Source organism: Piliocolobus tephrosceles, chromosome 5 (assembly GCF_002776525.5).
Source record: "Piliocolobus tephrosceles isolate RC106 chromosome 5, ASM277652v3, whole genome shotgun sequence".
In the NCBI taxonomy this organism is placed as follows: domain Eukaryota; kingdom Metazoa; phylum Chordata; class Mammalia; order Primates; family Cercopithecidae; genus Piliocolobus; species Piliocolobus tephrosceles.
Window position 1 is genome coordinate 157,625,289 of NC_045438.1, and position 18,680 is coordinate 157,643,968.

The following is an 18,680-nucleotide window of genomic DNA, read 5'->3' on the forward strand; positions in this document are numbered from 1 at the left end:
GCAATGGAAATGCTAATCTCTCAGCAGTGCCCTCTGGTCTCACCCCGTGCTCCTAGAGCCAGGACTCTGGGCATGAATCGATGCCACCACTGCTGGCCAGAAAAGCAGCTCACTCCATTGCACTTCTTTTTTTGTTTTGTTTTTTTGAGACGAAGTGTTGCTCTGTTGCCCAGGCTGGAGTGCAGTGGTACCATCTCGGCTCACTGCAACCTCCACCTCCTGTGTTCAGTTGATTCTCCTGCCTCAGACTCCCAAGTAGCTGGGACTGCAGGCGCACGCCACCACGCCCAGCTAATTTTTGTATTTTTAGTAGAGATGGGGTTTCACCATGTTGGCCAGGATGATCATGAACTCCTGACCTCAAGTGATCCAGCCACTTCAGCCTCTCAAAGTGCTGGGATTACGGGTGTGAGCCACCGCACTTGGCCTCCACAGCACTTTTGAAACTGATCTGTGGATCCTTCTCTCTTCCCATTCATTATTTACCATCTTTCCTCCCACCCTGTTTATTCAATGTCCTGTGTCATTTCTACATTTAGCCTCTGCTACAGCATTTTCACTTTCTCAACACGGCACACAGAATCCTATGTGACCTGCCCCTCCTTCCCTCTCCAGCCTCATTTTATACCAGCCCGTGTTCTTGCTGTACCCTTACTGGCCATCTCTGAGTTCTTTCCCATCTCAGGTCCTCTGCCCAAACTGTTGCCCCTTCAAGGATCACACCTCCCCACCCCTTAAAACACATTTATGCCTAGTGTTCCGTTATTGGAATGCTAAGCATGTGGGAGTTAGTTACATCCTACTGCTCAAGGTCATTGCCAAGGCCTGATTGCAAAATTTCAAAAAATTGCGACCTCAGGCATAAATGGGGGTTAACCATGATTCATATTTCAGCTTAAAGTTGCTTATTTAAAGAAAGACTGGCTGAGTTGCTTCTGTTATTTGCCCCCTCCACCCCAGATTCTTCTAAATATTATGCATACTGCTCATTATGTATTTACTTAGTTATAACTAAAACTGTCTCCCTTCTCATTAGATTCTAAGAGCCAAAGAGTAGAAACTGGTCTATTTTGTTTACCACTTTTTCTCCAGTGCCACACACTGCCTGACACTGGTAGGTGCTCAGTAAATATTTGCTAACTGACTTTTTTATGTCCTTTGAGGCAAGGGATTATCATCATATAACGATATCTATCATTATAATATCAAATTATATTAATTTATGCTTCTTCCTAAGGGTGTTTCGTATATAGGAGGTACCCAGTGGAAATTTATAAACAAATAACAAAATTCTAGGACAGGATATATCTATTTCCAACAAAATTGGAATATTTATCTTAAATAGACCTTGAGGCCAGGCATGGTGTCTCACTCCTGTAATCCCAGCACTTTGGGAGGCTGAGGTGGGCAGATCACCTGAGGTCGGGAGTTGGAGACTAGCCTGACCAACATGGAGAAACACTGTCTCTATTGAAAAATACAAAGTTAGCCGGGTGTGATGGCGCATGCCTGTAATCCCAGCTACTCGGGAGGCTGAGGCAAGAGAATCACTTGAACCTGGGAGGTGGAGGTTTTGGTGAGCTGAGATCGCGCCATTGCACTCCAACCTGGGCAACAAGAGCAAAAGTCTGTCTAAAAAAAAAAAAAAAAAACAGACCTTGAATTAAACTGATTATCTTCAATAATTTACTTACCTTCCTTTTACTTTAAAATACTTACTTTTAAAAAAAAGCCTCTTTAGGAATATTGCCAAGGCCAACTGGATTAACAACATTATTTAAATATTCAGAACTCATTCTTTGTTGAACTATAGTTATGAGAACTGTGTTCACACCAATTTTTAATGTTTTACCCCCTACCTTGCACTTCCTTTTTGGGTCCTCCCGAGTAGCTGGGATTACAGGCAGGCACCACGACACCCAGCTAATTTTTTTGTATTCTTTTAAGTAGAGGCGGGGTCTTGCCATGCTGACCAGACTGGTCTCAAACTCCTGACCTCAGGTGATCCACCCGCCTCGGCCTCCCAAAGTGCTGGGATCACAGGCGTGGGCCACCGTGCCCAACCTAAAGGTGTTTTTAATATGAGTAATTGCCACCAAGTGCATCTTTATGGTCAGGTAGTTGCCTTTTTTTGTCTTTTTTTTTTTTTTTTGAGATGGAGTCTCGCTCTGTTGCCCAGGCTAGCGTGCAGTAGCACGATCTCGGCCCACCACAACCTCTGCCTCCCGGGTTCAAGCAATTCTCCTGCCTCATGCCCAGCTAATTGTTGTATTTTTAGTAGAGACAGGGTTTCACTATGTTGGCCAAGCTGGTCTCGAACTCCTGACCTCGTGAGCCACCCGCCTCAGCCTCCCAAAGTGCTGGGATTACAGGCGTGAGCCACTGCACCCGGACAGTAGTTGCCTATTATAGTTTGATTCGTAGTTTTATTAGGGAAGTTAAATCCTTTAAAGAAAGGGAATTACTTGCCTGATGAAGTGTTTCCTTAGAGAACTGATAATGGGTAACTTTTGAGGCTCAGTATTTCTGGTTTCAAAATAAGGACATTATTACATATCTCATAAATATGAAACCTTTCTAAGGAATTCAGCTTGCAAAAAGCAAAAGCGCAACTGCCTGGAGACAGTTTTGACTTCCTAAATCAGCGGAGTCCCCAGGGATTATTTCGGCACTAGATAAAGAAAACTCTCCGTGAATGACCCAGAGGCATAGAATGGGCAAGTTCACTCTAATTTAATTATCAGTGAAAAGAAAACAAGCTCAAGAAGTTTTCAAGTCTCTTAAGAACAGGTTGAAACAACTCCCTTTGACCACTGGTATCACAGGCCAAGGCTGAATGGACATTTCACAGATTTCAGAAAATCATAAGTAATTAAAACTGTCCTTTTTCCAAGTACGTTTGCAATGCCTTCTTTCTGGTGCACGGGGCATAAACTTTCCATTTTACTGTGTCTCACATACAAATAAGTGCTATAGGCAGAGCTTCATATCTCCGAAGTTCAAAGGTTTTCCTGAGTTCTTAGTCACGTGTCTGTTTTCCCTGCTACACCAAGGGTCGGGCCAAGAATATACGCTCAAAACAAGTGACATGAAAATGTCATGTTGGGTCGGGTGTGGTGGCTCACACCTGTAATCTCAGCACTTTGGGAGGCGAAGGTGAACGGATCACCTGAGGCCAGGAGTTTGAGACCAGCCTGGCCAACATGGTGAAATCCCCTCTCTGCTAAAAATACAAAAATTAGCCAAGCATGCTGTTGGGCGCTTGTAATCCCAGCTACTCGGGAGGCTGAGACACAAGAATCACTTGAACCCGGGAGGTGGAGGCTGCAGTGAGCCGAGATCACACCACGGCACTCCAGCCTGGGCAACAGAGAGAGACCGTGTCTCAAAAAAACAAAAAAAAAATGTCGTGTTGTTGAAGAAAAATTTTTGTGACACCTCATTTTTTACAAGACCCTTAGCAAGAACATCAAATGTTGTTACATTATAGAAAATATCTTCTGCCTATAAAGTACAGTCAGCATCCCAGGGGGTTGTGCTAAGGGCTTCATCAGAAAGCAAGTATCTGCTACAGTTTCACCTACATTTATTTCCATTTTCCTGTCCAAGGTATCTCTAGTGTTTGTTTGAATGTATTACACATGTTTCCTTTAAGTTTATGATCCGCTCTAACCTTCGAAGCGGCTGCTTTGTTCTTCTCAGGTGTGAATCCCAAGAACGTGTCCTTGATGGCCAGTGGAAAGGAAATAAACCCCCACACTTGGAGCAACCAGTTATTCCCCAAGTCACTGGGGCCCGTCGGGGCAGAACTCGCTTTCAAAAGGAGCAGTGCAGGTAACGCACGAATACAAAATGTACATGTACGTGGTTTTCCTTTATAGATGTCTACTTTTAAGTATACTGCAGTGCTCTTCCAACCAAGATACACGTGCACTGGGGAGACACACAGAGGTTTTCCGCTACACTCTGCCTAGGGGCAGCCCTGCTCTGCTGGAGCAGTCATGGAGTTGTAACACTGCCTGTTCAGTAAAACTGTTTTCAGCTGGATGAGCGCAGTGGTTCACACCTGTAATCCCAGCACTTTGGGAGGCGGAGGCGGGCAGGTCCCTTGAGCTTAGGAGTTCGAGATCAACCTGGCCAACATGGTGGAACTGTGCCTCTATATTAAAAAGTACAATAATTTAAAAAAAAAGGTTTTCCCATTAATTCTTGAGTACAGCTAGTTTTAAGGATATTCTCAACCTCCATCTGAGTCTTTCCTGAAATGGATCTGCCCTAGCAGGGAGTCTCTATTCTGAAAAGAAGACTTCTCACTGGCTACCATGGTGCATTTTCTTTTTCCTCAAAATGTAAAAATAGCTGGGGTGTCAGTGAAACGGAAATTCTGGTATGTTGATGTCACTGTTGAGAGAGTAAGTAACTTTGATTTGATGACTGAGGAACAGATCCTTTTTAAAGTCACGGAGTCTTAACAGTTCTCCCTGCTCGAGTTCTTAGCTGACAGGTAATTTAAAATGTTTTTTAAATTTTTTTTTTTATGAGATCAATATATGAATTTTGGTCTGTAACTTTGAAGAGTGTTTGAAGAATAGAGGGGCAAAGCTATCACAAAACCCCTTTTGTTCCCAACTATCTATTTGCATTAGCGAGATTTCTTAGTGCTTCTGTCTCCAGAAAGGAATAAGAAAGAAGAGGGAAAATGGCTGTGATGCTGTGATTCCAGCAATAAATACTCATTTGTTGATACATGAACTAGTTGAAAATAGCCTCACCTTTCTCATTAAGAGATGCGTTTGCCAAAAACTGAATTTTCGTGTTTAGTAATCAAAATATATAATATTCAACTTTTTTGATTAATTATATACAATGAATCATTGTAATTATAACTAACTTTGTATAGTATGTTAATATCCTTATGGTTACAAGAAATTTTTTAAAAATGTAATTTATACATATTTTAGCGTGGCCAATTTTAAGACTTTTAAGCCTAAGGTTACATTTGGATAAAATTTGGAAGCTGAGGTATAAATAAAAATATAATTTTAAGGGAAAAAGGAATTAATGTGAAATGTCCAAGTGTCAAAAAGGAACTTGTTCGTGTATTTTTATGTCAATATTGGAGGGCGTAAAATCACTAATAGTTTTAGCCAGGTGCAGTGGCCCACTCCTGTAATCCCAGCACTTTGGGAGGCCGAGGTGGGTGAATCACAAGATCAGGAGTTGGAGACCAGCCTGACCAACATGGTGAAACCCCGTCTCTACTAAAAATACAAAAAAAAAAAAAAAAAAAATTAACCAGGCATGGTGGCATGCGCCTATAAACCCAGCTACTCAGGAGGCTGAGGCAGGAGAATCTCTTGAACCCGGGAAGTGGAGGTTGCAGTGAGCTGAGATCACGCCACTGCACTCCAGCCTGGGCGATAGAGCGAGACTCTGTCTCAAAAAAAAATCACTAATAGTTTATTTTTAAAATGCCTATAGTTACAATATATCAGAAATAACATCCTTTGCAACTGTTAAACTTATGATTAAAAATTTTAAATATCAACTTAAAAGTGTGTGAAGAGGTACAGTTTGTTTTTAATGTAGGTGATATTGGATCAAAAAACTTTGACAATTACCATTATAATAAGTGAGTAGTTTAGTGAGATATTCTGATGTGACATCAATACTCAATACATTTGAACTTTTTATAAGTTTTCCAGATACTTTAAAAACTCAGCTTATCCATTTAATGTTGCTGAGGTGTCATACACTGCAGCACTGTAATTTCCTTATTTTTTCTTCAGATAATTAAAAATAATATTCACTGAACCAACCAATTACACAAATTCAATTAAATGACAGTAGAACAACTTTGAGTCTCAGGGGAATATACAGTTGGCATCAAATAAATGCTGTGATGACACATGGGGACATTTTTGCATTTTTAAGGGCTCTTTCTGGGTCTTTTCATTAATCATCTAATCCATTTTTTCTCTGCTTTTCCTAAAACTTTCTCCTTACTATTATTCTTTCTTTCCATCTGTCTTCTCTTTAGAAGAAAGCATAATTAAACCAATCGAAAAACTATCATGCAATGAAACTTTTCCTGAAAAATTAGAGGACCTACAAGGTAATTTCTGGGTGTCAGATGAATGCAATTTGTTCTTTGAATCTCTTGTCTAATTCTCTCTCAACATGTGTCCCTAATCCTGACGTAAAAGACCAAGATGATCTGCTTTTAGAAGTCAAATCAGGACTAGGACAAAGAAAAGCATTCTGTCTCATCAAGAATATCTTCCTTCAGTAATTGAGATTTTTTTTTTTTTTTTTTTGAGACAGAGTCTCGCTCTGTCACCCAGGCTGGAGTGCAGTGGCCGGATCTCAGCTCACTGCAAGCTCCGCCGCCCGGGTTTACACCGTTCTCCTGCCTCAGCCTCCCGAGTAGCTGGGACTACAGGCACCCGCCACCTCACCCGGCTAGTTTTTTGTATTTTTTTTTTTTTAGTAGAGACGAGTTTTCACTGTGTTAGCCAGGATGGTCTCGATCTCCTGACCTCGTGATCAGCCCGTCTCGGCCTCCCAAAGTGCTGGGATTACAGGCTTGAGCCACCGCGCCCGGCCAGTAATTGAGATTTTAAGATGAATATGCCCTCAAAAAGTTATATGCTGGTCTTCTTAAATTAATTATGGAAATTTATAGAAGAAATCAAGCAAATAATTCTAATGAAAAGAATCAAAAGAGTATTTTCTAATTTTGTGATCTATATTCCTGGAATTTTTTTTTCAAAGTTCTTAAATTCATTTATTAAGCATAAACAACCACTTTTTAAAAAAGGTTAGGCTGGGTGCAGTGGCTCATACCTGTAATCCCAGCACTTCAGGAGGCCGAGCCGGGCAGATCATGAGATCAAGAGATCTAGACTATCCTGGCCTACATGGTGAAACCCCATCTCTACTAAAAATACAAAAATTAGCCAGGTGTGGTGGCATGCGCCTGTAATCCCAGCTACTTGGGAGGCTGAGGGAGGAGAATCGCTTGAACACAGGAGGCAGAGGTTGCAGTGAGCCGAGATTGCGCCACTGTACTCCAGCCTGGCAACAGAGCAAGACTCCATCTCAAATAAATAAATAAATAAAAATTTAAAAAAAAAAAAGGTTAACTGGGTTAATGTCACTGGTTTCAACAGTGCTAACCACTGGCTCCAATCTGAAAATTCACAGCATACAAGGTACTTCAAATAATAAGCCAAAATAATTCAAGAAGACCTAATTTTCTGTTCATTTTTTTTCCCTAACAACTTCTTTCTCCAATAAGAAGCATCATATAAGTGTTCAATGCATGAATCCTAGAGTCTGACGTGTCCCCATTTCATCACTCACCAGCTTTTGTGGTTTGGGACAAGTAGTTTAAGCCAGCTTTCCCGTCCATAAAATGGACGAAATTTCCTTAGGTATTCTTACATAACCCTACCTGGAATTTTGTCAGATGCTAAGCATTTACTAAGTGTTTGCTCTGCTGATGAGGATGAGAGCAAGAGACATGACTGAAGCTGCTAGTGAATACAATCACTGCTTTGAATTTCCTTCCTCAAATTTTTCTGAAGTAAAAGGTTAAAGTAGGCAGCAGCTGAACTTATGCAAAATTCAGTAGGGTTAAACATGTATAGACTGAGAGCATGTGCTTACTGTATACAATCCTTTAGGGGCTGATAACATAATATTGCACTTTAACATTTGTTGCTTCATGAGCAGACACCTGTTGAAGCCTGATATGCCATGAGAGACCTCAGGGACACAAGAGCCCAGTGTTGAGACGTGTGAACAGATAACACTATGGAGAAAACACTCTGTTTACTGAACAGTGCTTTGAAACCACGAGGGTGATCACAGCCCCGTTTCGCCTTCTAGAGATAAACCTGTCTCCTTGCAGAGCTAGCGCCACCTGTCACTTCCGGTTGTCGTTTGTCTTCAGTCTGCTTCCTGCCGGTGCAGCAGCTCTGCTAGATCTTGACATCCCAGTGGCCAGATCCCATGGGCAGTGCTGGTCCCATCCGAGTCCTCTGCCTCATCTCCCATTCCTTTTTCCACACTCAGTGTGTATTCTCTTAGATTTCCATACCCTGTTCCTCCTGCCACCCCCCTCTCTACCTGTTCTCTTCCTCCATGGGGTCCTTTTCTCTCCTGTCCCTTAATGCTGATGTTCCTTGGGAGTCGACTCCAGGTCTCTGCGCATTCGCAGTCCCTCTGAGCTGGCTCCTCCAAGCCCACAACTCTGTAACCACCACACCCTGATCATTACCAGTCTCCACGCCTACCCACTTGCCCTCTGCCTGCCACAATTTGAATGTCCTCTGGGTACCATGTCTTTCCCCCCATCCTCATTCTCCTCCTATGTTGCTATCCATGGACAATGCACCCAGTCACCTGAGCTACGAACTTAGTTTATATTCCCCTCTTTCCCTGCCACCTCCACCCCGTGAACCTGCTTCGTTCCCTTCTTCTTCACCCTCTGCCACTGTTGTGGTTCAGACCCTCATCCTCTCTCATTTCAGCTATTAGCAGTGACCTCCTGACTGGTCTCCAGACTCTAGATTTTTCCTCATCAATGCATCCCCATGCTACCGCCAGACTGAGCATGCACCGATAGTGATGATGATGGTGGTGATGAGAATGATGGCAATGATGCTAGCTGACATTTAATGAGTACAGATTCTATGCCACGTGCTCTGAAGAGTCTCATCAATCCCTACAACAACCCTACGAGAATAGGTCCACTTACAACCATTGTACAGAACGAAGACAGACACAGAGAGCACTCCGGAGATGGGGGCTTTGCAGTGGGAAACAGCCCCATATTAAGAAGCGGGGTCGTGAGAAAGCCTGGCATGTTCAGGGTGAACTGAACACCCTGGGCCTTGAGTTCAGACTCCAGCTCAGTCTCTTACTAACTGTGAGAAGTTAGGCAAGTTACTCAACGTCGGAGAGCCACACGATATGGATCATAATGTGGATAATAATGTGATCTCAGAGGGCTGTTGTATGGATGGAATAAGAATATCTGTAACAAGCACAGCATAGTGCCTAGAACATAGTAGATGCTGAAAAGTAGTATTTAGAAGTAATGGGGGAGTATTCAACGTTATTCTACTGTGCCTAAAATATTCACCTTCTGACTGTGAAACTTTATGATATGTCACTAGGAAATCTTGGAAGCTATGCTACTTACAATCAGTCAGGATATATTCCTTCCTTTCTCAAAAAAGAAGTGCAGTCAGCTGGCCAGAGGATCCACTTAGCACCCCTCAATGCAACGGCTTCAGGTAAGAACAACGTCAGATACAGTTTTCTAGATTCCTGAGCAGAAAGGAGCGTTTTCCTTTTTAAGTTTATGCAGTCACTTTCCCCAGCAAAGACTTTTAGTCAGCCTCACCTCATTAATGCATTTCTTTTTGTTTTTACCGAAATGTCCTATTTTTCTTCCAAAAATGTGTATTTGAGGGTCTAATAATTATAAGAAGAGCTACCTCTAATTAAGTGGTGACTCTCTGCCAGGCACAGTGTAAAGGGCTTACTGGGATTATATCATTTAATCCTCATGATAACCTGATGATGTAGCTAGATCTCTTCTTTACAGATGACGAAATGTAGGTGAAGTAACTTACCTGAGGTCACACAGCTAGTGGAGCTGGGATAGAAACTCAACTTAATCCATTTCCAAAGAGTGTGCCGTGCTGCACAGTGAGATGTGAGAAAATGCCTTTTCCAGAGCCCTCTGCCCAGGACCTGGCACAGGGTGAAAGCTTAATAAATGCTGACACTCTATTTATGAATGAGTCAACATGAGGTGTGTCTCTACAGTTCCATCTTAAGGCATAGAAATGAGTGGTAGCAGGACTTTCACACCCTGACTTTTGCTTTGCAATAGTATTCGGCGGGGAAGGGTTTATCCCTCCACCCTCCAGCGATATGCCTAACTGAGGTAAGCCTGCTCCCCAGTGGCGTAGCATATGACAGCCACATGTGGGGGTACACACTTGAAATGGAGGGTGATGATTCTGTACTTAAGCCAGTCAGATTTGACCATGAATGGTCTCTGAATCATTTTAATCTGAAATAGATATCCTTAGTGAAGCACCAAAAATAAACATTGAGGCAAATTATTAGAACTTTGATAAGATACCTAATTATAGTTTATTTATTTTAACTCTTTTTTATAGAGAAAAAGCCTTGCTCTATCACCCAGGCTGGAGTACAGTGATGCAATTATGGTTCACTGCAGCCTCGAATTCCTGGGCTCAAGTGATCCTCCTGCCTCGGCCTTCTGAGTAGATGGGAATACAGGTGCACACCACCACGCCCAGCTAATTCAAAAATATTTTTTTTGTAGGAACAGGGTCTTGCTATGTTGCCAAGCTGATCCTGACTCCTGGGCTGAAGCAGTCCTCCCACCTTGGCCTCCCCAAACTCCGGGATTACAGGCATGAGCAACTATGCCTGGCCTGTAGTTTAATTTAAAAGTTGACTCTGAAAGTATGCTCACAGATTATCCTAACCACTATCTTATATTAAAACCCCTGATTAGATGTGCCAGTCTTTAAAGTTCACACTATTGGAGCTAAAAATATATCAAGCCTGGACTTCTTTAATTTTTTATTTCTTGCCACAACAGAACTGCTTAAGTAGTACTACAGTTACCTTATCTGTGAAAAGAATTGCTTCATTATCTTTCCGTTGAAACTAAATAAGTAAACATTTTATATACAGCAGTGATATTTATAAAGCCTCAAATATTTAAGCCAGCCTTATGAGTCATTCATTTAGAAATATAAAATTTTATTATTATTATTTTTTAGATGGAGTCTTGCTCTGTTGCCCAGGCTGGAGTGCAGTGGTATAATCTCAGCTCACTGCAACCTCCACCTCCCGGGTTCAAACAATTCTCCTGCCTCAACCTCCCCAGTAGCTGGGATTACAGGCATGCACCACCACGCCCAGCTAATATTTTTGGATTTTTAGTAGAGACGCAGTTTCACCGTGTTGGTCAGGCTGGTCTTGAACTCCTGACCTTAAATGATCCACCTGCCTTGGCCTCCCAAAGTGCTGGGATTACAGATGTGAACCACTGTACCCAGCCACATTTTATATTTTTAATATAAAAGCAGAAAATCATAATGTGTCAAATTATTTTGTTACCTGGGTATCTACTCTTACAAATCAAGAGTGGGTCTTTTAAAAATATTTTTGTAAGATATTGAAGGCCTTTATATATTAATTATTCTATCCAATTAGCATGCATATTCCTGTTTTCATTTTTTTAAGTAAATGCTTTTTCTTAACTTTTCATTTCTTTACTTTGCTTATCAGAATTTTCTCCAGATGGTGATTGGAGGAAAGGTAAAAAATGAAGTAAATATTAATCACTCTCAAGTGGTCAATGCAAATCCTTAGAAAAACACTGTTCTGTAAGAGATGTATCTTCCTGTCATCCCAGTTGGGTGACAGTTTCCCACAAGAAAATAAAACCAGGTCATTACCATATTTACTCAACTATTTTCCCCTTCTTCATAGTCTCGTCTTTGCTCTTCTTTCTCCCCTTCAAGTTTTTTTGTTTTGTTTTGTTTTTTGTTTTTGTTTTTTTGTTTTTATTGAGACGGAGTCTTGCTCTGTCACCAGGCTGGAGTGCAGTGGCGCAATCTCAGCTTCCTACTGCAACCTCCACCACCTGGGTTCAAGCAATTCTCCTGCCTCAGCCTCCCTAGTAGCTGGGACTGCAGGTGCGCACCACCACGCCCAGCTAATTTATGTATTTTTAGTAGAGGTGGGGCAGGATGATCACAATCTCTTTACCTCGTGATCTGCCTGCCTCGACCTCTCAAAGTGCTGGGATTACAGGCGTGAGCCACCGCACTCAGCCTCTACCCTTAAATTTTGAGATGGAAAATCAATGTCTTCCTCCCCGTGTAATCTCTCCTTCCAAACTTCCTAATACTTCCTTATTCCTTGCCTTGAAACTAACAACAAGGACTTGGAGGAGTGACTTCTGTTCTACACAGCACCCTTTAGGATCACTTTAGAAGTGCGGGATCCTGTGTTAAGCACTCTGTGTACATTAACTCATTAATTCTCCCAGGGCTCTATTCCAGGAGGTACTTTATGATCCGCATCTCACACAAGTTTTATATCTTGCTAACAGTTACATCATAGTGGCATCAATGAAATCCATAACTAAAGGCAAACTTCTTTCATTTAGCACAGATTTGCTACAAGAAATGTCCTTGATAGGACAGATGCAGTTTTTAAATGCAGAGCAAGCATTACAAGGCTCGCTATCCCGCTCTTGCAGGGCGGTGAGGTGTGGGGTGGTCCCACTAAGGCACAAAAGCATTTCTTGCCCTGCCACGAGATCTGGGCTCCTCTCAGCTGTTGGGTTATTCACCAAAGGTACTTGAGTCCTAAAATTCTAGTATGTCTAGGAAAGGAACCCTAAATCTCAACTCTACCCCCATCTTAGCACAATGATTCCCTCTTGAAAAAGTTTTACAAAATGTTGTCCTGAACACAATTTCATTTAAAACCATTTAGGACTTGACTTAGGTGATGTCATGACCTGGAAAAAGGCTTCTCTTTTTGTTACTCCCCAAAGCTCTCAATTCTTGCCCTCAGAGCCTCACTCATTAGCTTAATGCCATGCTCCCTTTTCCCTCTCTGAATAAGCTGGGCTTATTCCTCTCTCCTGCTCTCTCCTCCCCTCCCACGCTGTCTCTTCTACACCACTTTGACCTATGGCCCACATGGCTGAGCTCACTAATTTAGCAGACAGAGGCTCGTTTCTCTTCCAATGGCTGTAACTAAAGGGCTCTTCCTAGAAAACTGGTGCCCTAACTGGCCTTCGTAGACACATTGTCCCTGACTTTGTTAGATAGCTTTTTAGTGGCTTTGACTTTGAGAATTTTAGCCCAGTAAAAGAGTGGAATAAAAGGACCCGTCAAACCATGGAGTGGGGAGCTGTTGGCCTCCTTGCCTCCACCAAACCACACCGCAGCCAGGCTGCCGTCTTACCCAGGGTGTCCACGCTTAACATCTTGTTCACCCGTGCTGAAGTTAGTAGCTTGTCAGGACCACGTGCTCACAGAATTCCCTCCTACCTCCCAGTTTTACAGTGAAAATTTAAGAAAAACTGCCAACCATGCCAGTAAATATGGGATAGCTAGGGCTGGGGATACAAAATGGTCAGATTCATCTCAGTATTAACACTTAGAGTTTAATCTAAGAATGGCAGCTACTATACACTGTGAAGACATATTTAAACCCCAGATGCAAAAAGCAAACATCCCTCCTCAGATACAATCCCTGTGATACCTTAGCTCTCAATTCGAGGTGAGGAAAGCATGAAGGAAGGACTGAAGAAGGCATCAAAATTCTCTGTAAAATGATCTCCTGCTTTGTCCTTTGAAATGTTGAAGCAGTTTTAGCTCATAAATTGTTCAGATAACAAATGTTCAAGAAATTTTAAATTTTTCACAAATTTTTAAACAGTCAGATATATGAATGAAACAACCTTGTAATTAAAAGTTTAGGATCCGGCCGGGTGCGGTGGCTCACGCCTTGTAATACCAGCACTTTGGGAGGCTGAGGCGGGCGGATCACGAGTTCAGGAGATCGAGACCATCCTGGCTAACACGGTGAAACCCCATCTCTACTAAAAATATACAAAAAATTAGCCAGGCATGGTGGCGGGTGCCTGTAGTCCCAGCTACTCCGGAGGGTGAGGCAGGAGAATGGTATGAACCCAGGAGGTGGAGCTTGCAGTGAGCCGAGATTGCACCACTGCACTCCAGCCTGGGCGACAGAGCGAGACTCTGTCTCAAAAAAAAAAAAAAAAGAAAAAAAATGTTTAGGATCCTACCATTTCAGGGAGTTGTGTTCCCACCCATGATTTTCCCAATGAGAAATGAAGTATCGGCCGGGTGCGATGGCTCACACCTGTAATCCCAGCACTTTGGGAGGCTGAGGTGGGTGGATCATTGGCAAGGCTGAGGTGGGTGGATCACCTTAGGTCAGGAGTTCCAGACCAGCCTGGCCAACATGGAAAAACTCCATCTCTACTAAAAATACAAAAACTAGCTGGGCGTGGTGGTGCGCCCCTGTAATCCCAGCTGCTCAGAAGGCTGAGGCAGGAGAATCGCTTGAACCCAGGAGGTGGAGGTTGCAGCGAGCTGAGATCACTCCATTGCACTCCAGCCTGCGCAACAAGGGCGAAACTCCGCCTCATTAAAAAACAAAACAAATCAAACAAACAAAAAAAAACACAAAAATAATTCATTATAAAACCCACATTTTAATTTTTAAAAAGAAATCTATTATAGGACCCCATGTGTGTTTCTCCATGAAGCCACAGTTTTATAGATTCACAATTCCAAATACATTTTTCTGTAGTGATACTGTGTGAATATTATTTAGATGTAACCACAGTGTGACATTACAAAGTCACTAACGCTGTGGGTGTTGCCCATTGAATTTGAGCCAATAATTTTTCTTGGTCTTCTTACCTGGCATTGCCTATCTAAAAGTAAAATATTGAAAATAGCAGTAGCGTCAGCACTATAAACCAGGACTGTTGGCTCTTCAGCTACTGAAAATTCTTTTTTTTTCTTTTTTGAGACGAAGTTTCACTCTTATCGCCCAGGCTGGTGTGCAACGCTACGATCTCGGCTCACTGAAACCTCTGCCTCCCGGGTTCAAGTGATTCTCCTGCCTCGGCCTCCTGAGTAGCTGGGATTACAGTCACCCGCCACCACGCTCAGCTGACTTTTTTGTATTTTTAGTAGAGACGGGGTTTCACCATGTTGGCCGGGCTGGTCTCGAACTCCTGACCTCAGGTGATCCACTCGCCTCAGCCTCCCAAAATGCTAGGATTACAGGCGTGAACCACTGCGCCCGGCCAGCTATCGGAAATTCTAATTGATGTCAACATAATAGTACACTACAATTTTTGGTTTTAACATTTAAAAAGCCTCTGAGTTAATCTTTTAAACATAAATTCAGATTTTCCCCATCAAATGAGAGGATGAATTTCTTTGAGTTTGATAAGCAAATGAGTAAAACCCTATTTTCCGAATCTGATTTCTTTCAGAATATACCTGGAACACAAAAACTGGTCGGGGGCAGTTTTCAGGACGTACTTACAATCCTACAGCAAAAAACTTAAATATTGTGAACCGTGCACAGCCCATTCCCTCAGTGCACGGGAGGACAGACTGGGTGGCCAAGTACGGAGGCCACCGGTAGGAGTCTGTGGTGTGAAACCCCACAGCATTGCTCCATAGAGTACGTGCAAGTTCCTTGACCCTGGGAAATGTCTACAGATGTCTATTTCTACTGAGTTCTGGAAGAAATATGCAAAAGTGGGTACTTGGAAGAGCAAAAATCATCCCCTATTTTATTTATTTCCAAGAAATGCATTTTCTTAGAATCATTGCCCACAGTGTTGATATATGGGTAGGATGTTACAAAGTATTGAATAAACTATTTGCCAAAGTATGAAGTATTTGATCTACAATTTAATAAATAGTAAATCCAATAAGAACTCTTAAAAAACAAAAACAAAAACAAAACTTCCAGAAAATGTTTAGAGTGTTTTAGTTTTCATTTGTTGTATGTGCCCAAATGGTTTAGTAGTTCTTCACTTTGCTGTGATTGGCTCAAGAGGTTTGTCTTTTGTTTTTGTACAGCAGTTGGGCCAACTTCTGCTGGCTGTCAGCTGTGCTTCTTATTTGGCTAAGGCTCTGTGCTGCCATTTTGTCAATGACAGAAAGATTGCAATAATTTGTTTTTCTTCTTTGAAGCTATGGGAGCGGTGGTAAGTTCAATCTCGAGCAGGATGTCTTTTTTTTTTTTTTTTATGAGGCGATGTTTCACTCTTGTCCAAGCTAGAGTGCAGTAGCACCATCTTGGCCCACTGCAACCTCTACCTCCTGGGTTCAAGTGATTTTCCTGCCTCAGCCTCCCGAGTAGTTGGGATTAGAGGCGTGCACCACCACGCCCAGCTAATTTTTGTAGTATTAGTAGAGACAGGGTTTCACTATGTTGGTCAGGCTCAGGCTGGTCTCGAACTCCTGACCTCAGGTGATCCACCTGCCTCGGCCTCCCTTAAAGTGTGGGGATTACAGGTGTGAGCCACAGTGCCCAGCTTTTTTTTTTTTTTTTAGAAATAAGTGTATCTTTAACGTAGAGAGTATCAAAGTTATGCCACCTGGTTTTAGTAGGCCGCCTGTATTTTGATCTTGACAGTACAGCTCCTATGAATTCAAGGTGACTGTCAAACCCGAGGGCTTGATGACTTCGATATTAACCAAGTCAAGGTTCTCTTGGTTTGACATCGTTAAGAAAGTTTTGGAAACTGTGTTTGATGCTGGTTCATTGGACTCTTCAAACTGCTTTGTTTCCGTGTCCCTACCAGACAAAAAGATGAAGCGTGCCAGCTGGTTCCCCCAAGCCAACTCATGCTGCTGACCACTGACTCAGCTCTGACGTTCACATTTCCTCTAAAGCAAGTGCGTTCAGCTGCTGGGGCAGTGATATCACATAGTACACATATTATTGTCTTAGTTTATTTCCAAACTGGTATTTTAAATAGACACTTTGAACTTTGGGCTACTCTGTTTAAACTTGCCCCTTTCTGGGCTGGACCTTAGTACTGTAAATTCTTTTTAAAGAATAATAATGTTATCAACTAAGATTTTTATGTATTTTGTGACTTTGTAACAACTGCTATTGTAATAGGTGTCATCTTGTGGGCATTATCCAAGGCATATTATAAAATAATAATGATATTTTTGTATAGAAGATTCAACTGTTCAGATGTAAAATGCTGAAAAATGTTAAAATCTAAAGAGTAATTTATCCTAGGGGTAATGGTTATATGTATTTGTACAGTTTAATGTCTCAAAGCTGTGCAGTCTTTTGTGTTACTGGGAAACTTTTAAACTCTGAATAGACATTAAAATAAATATGGTTAACTAGTGTGTTTTCATTATGTTTTTAAACCTTATATCCTGAATTCTATTTGTTGTTGTTTTAATTAGTAGTCTTTAAAAAAAGCAGTTTTAGGGCTGGGCAAAGTGGCTCACACCTGTAATCCCAGAACTTTGGGAGGCCTAGGCGGGTGGATCACTTGAGGTCAAGAGTTCAAGACCAGCCTGGCCAAGATGGCGAAACCCCGTCTCCACTAAAAATACACAAAAATTAGCTGGGCACGGTGGTGGGCACCTGTAATCCCAGCTACTTGGGTGGCTAAGGTAGGAGAATTGCTTGAATCTGGGAGGCAGAGGTTGCAGTGCACTGAGATCGTGCCACTACACTCCAGCCTGGGCGACAGAGTGAGACTCCGTCTCAAAAAAAAAAAAAACAAGCCATTTTATATTTATGAAAGTATTGATCAGAAAGTAGAGTTCCCATATGCCCCTTCATCTCCCCCTCCCTGATTTTCCCTGTTATCAACATCTTGCATTCATGTAGATAATTCATTACAACCGATAAGCCAGTATTGATACATTGTTATTAATTAAAGTCCATAGTTTATAATAGGGTTCACTCTTGTGTTGTACTCTATGGGTTTTGACAAAACGTATAAGGACATGGATCCACCAGTATAGTATAAGAATCGTTTTACTCCCTCAGAATCGTGTCATCTCCCTATTCATCCTTCCCTATCTTGCCCTGAACCTCTGGCCACCGTTGACCTTGTTACTGTCTCCACAGTTTTTCTTTTTCCAGAATTACCTGGGGTCAGAAGTTCGAGACCAGCCTGGCCAACATGATGAAACCCCATCTCTACTAATAATACAAAAACATTAGCTGGCCGTGGTGGTGCGTGCCTGTAATCCCAGCTACTTGGGAGGCTGAGACAGGAGAACTGCTTGAACCCGGGAAGTGGAGGTTGCAGTGAGCCAAGATTGTGTCATTGCACTCCAGCCTGGGCAACAAGAGTGAAACTCGATCTCCAAAAATAAAAAAATAAAATAAATAAATAAACTATAAAAGAAACTGCCACACTGTCCTCCGAAGTATCTGTACCATTTTGTATTTCCTGCAGCAACGAACGAGAGCTCCTGTCGCTCCACAGCTACACCAGTGTTTGGTGGCATCAGTGTTTTGGATTTTGGTCATTCTAATAGATGTGTAGTGGCATCTCACTGCTGTTATGCTTTGCACACTCTAATGACATGATGTTGAGCACCTTTTCATATGCATTACCATCTGTCTATCTTCTTGGGTGAGGTATCTGTTCAGATCCTTTGTCTACCTTTTTTTTTTTTTTTTTTTTTTTGAGACGGAGTCTCGCTCTGTCGCCCAGGCTGGAGTGTAGTGGCCGGATCTCAGCTCACTGCAAGCTCCGCCTCCCGGGTTTACGCCATTCTCCTGCCTCAGCCTCCGGAGTAAGTTAGGACTACAGGCGCCTGCCACCTCGCCCGGCTAGTTTTTTGTATTTTTTAGTAGAGACGGGGTTTCACCATGTTAGCCAGGATGGTCTCGATCTCCTGACCTCGTGATCCGCCCGTCTCGGCCTCCCAAAGTGCTAGGATTACAGGCTTGAGCCACCGCGCCCGGCTTGTCTACCTTTAAATTGGGTTATTTTCTGACTACTGAGTTTTAAGAGTTTGTCTATTTTGGATAACATTCCTTTATCGGATATG

General features: G+C 42.3%; 1 protein-coding gene across 4 annotated transcripts in view; it reads left to right on the plus strand.

Annotated features, from left to right (window-relative positions):
- MAK (male germ cell associated kinase) overlaps window positions 1-17,003 on the plus strand; it is a 75,277-nt gene extending 58,274 nt beyond the window's left edge. The window contains exons 12-15 of one of the 4 annotated variants that reach the window (XM_023185400.2): window positions 3,703-3,834; window positions 6,041-6,115; window positions 9,186-9,305; window positions 15,119-17,003. In XM_023185400.2, the coding sequence (XP_023041168.1) occupies window positions 3,703-3,834; window positions 6,041-6,115; window positions 9,186-9,305; window positions 15,119-15,273 (482 nt within the window). In that variant the 3' untranslated portion in view covers window positions 15,274-17,003. The remainder of the gene's footprint in view (window positions 1-3,702; window positions 3,835-6,040; window positions 6,116-9,185; window positions 9,306-15,118) is intronic. The other 3 variants (XM_031935690.1, XM_023185401.1, XM_031935691.1) reach the window with 3 other exon arrangements.
- The last annotated feature ends 1,677 nt before the right edge of the window (window positions 17,004-18,680 follow it).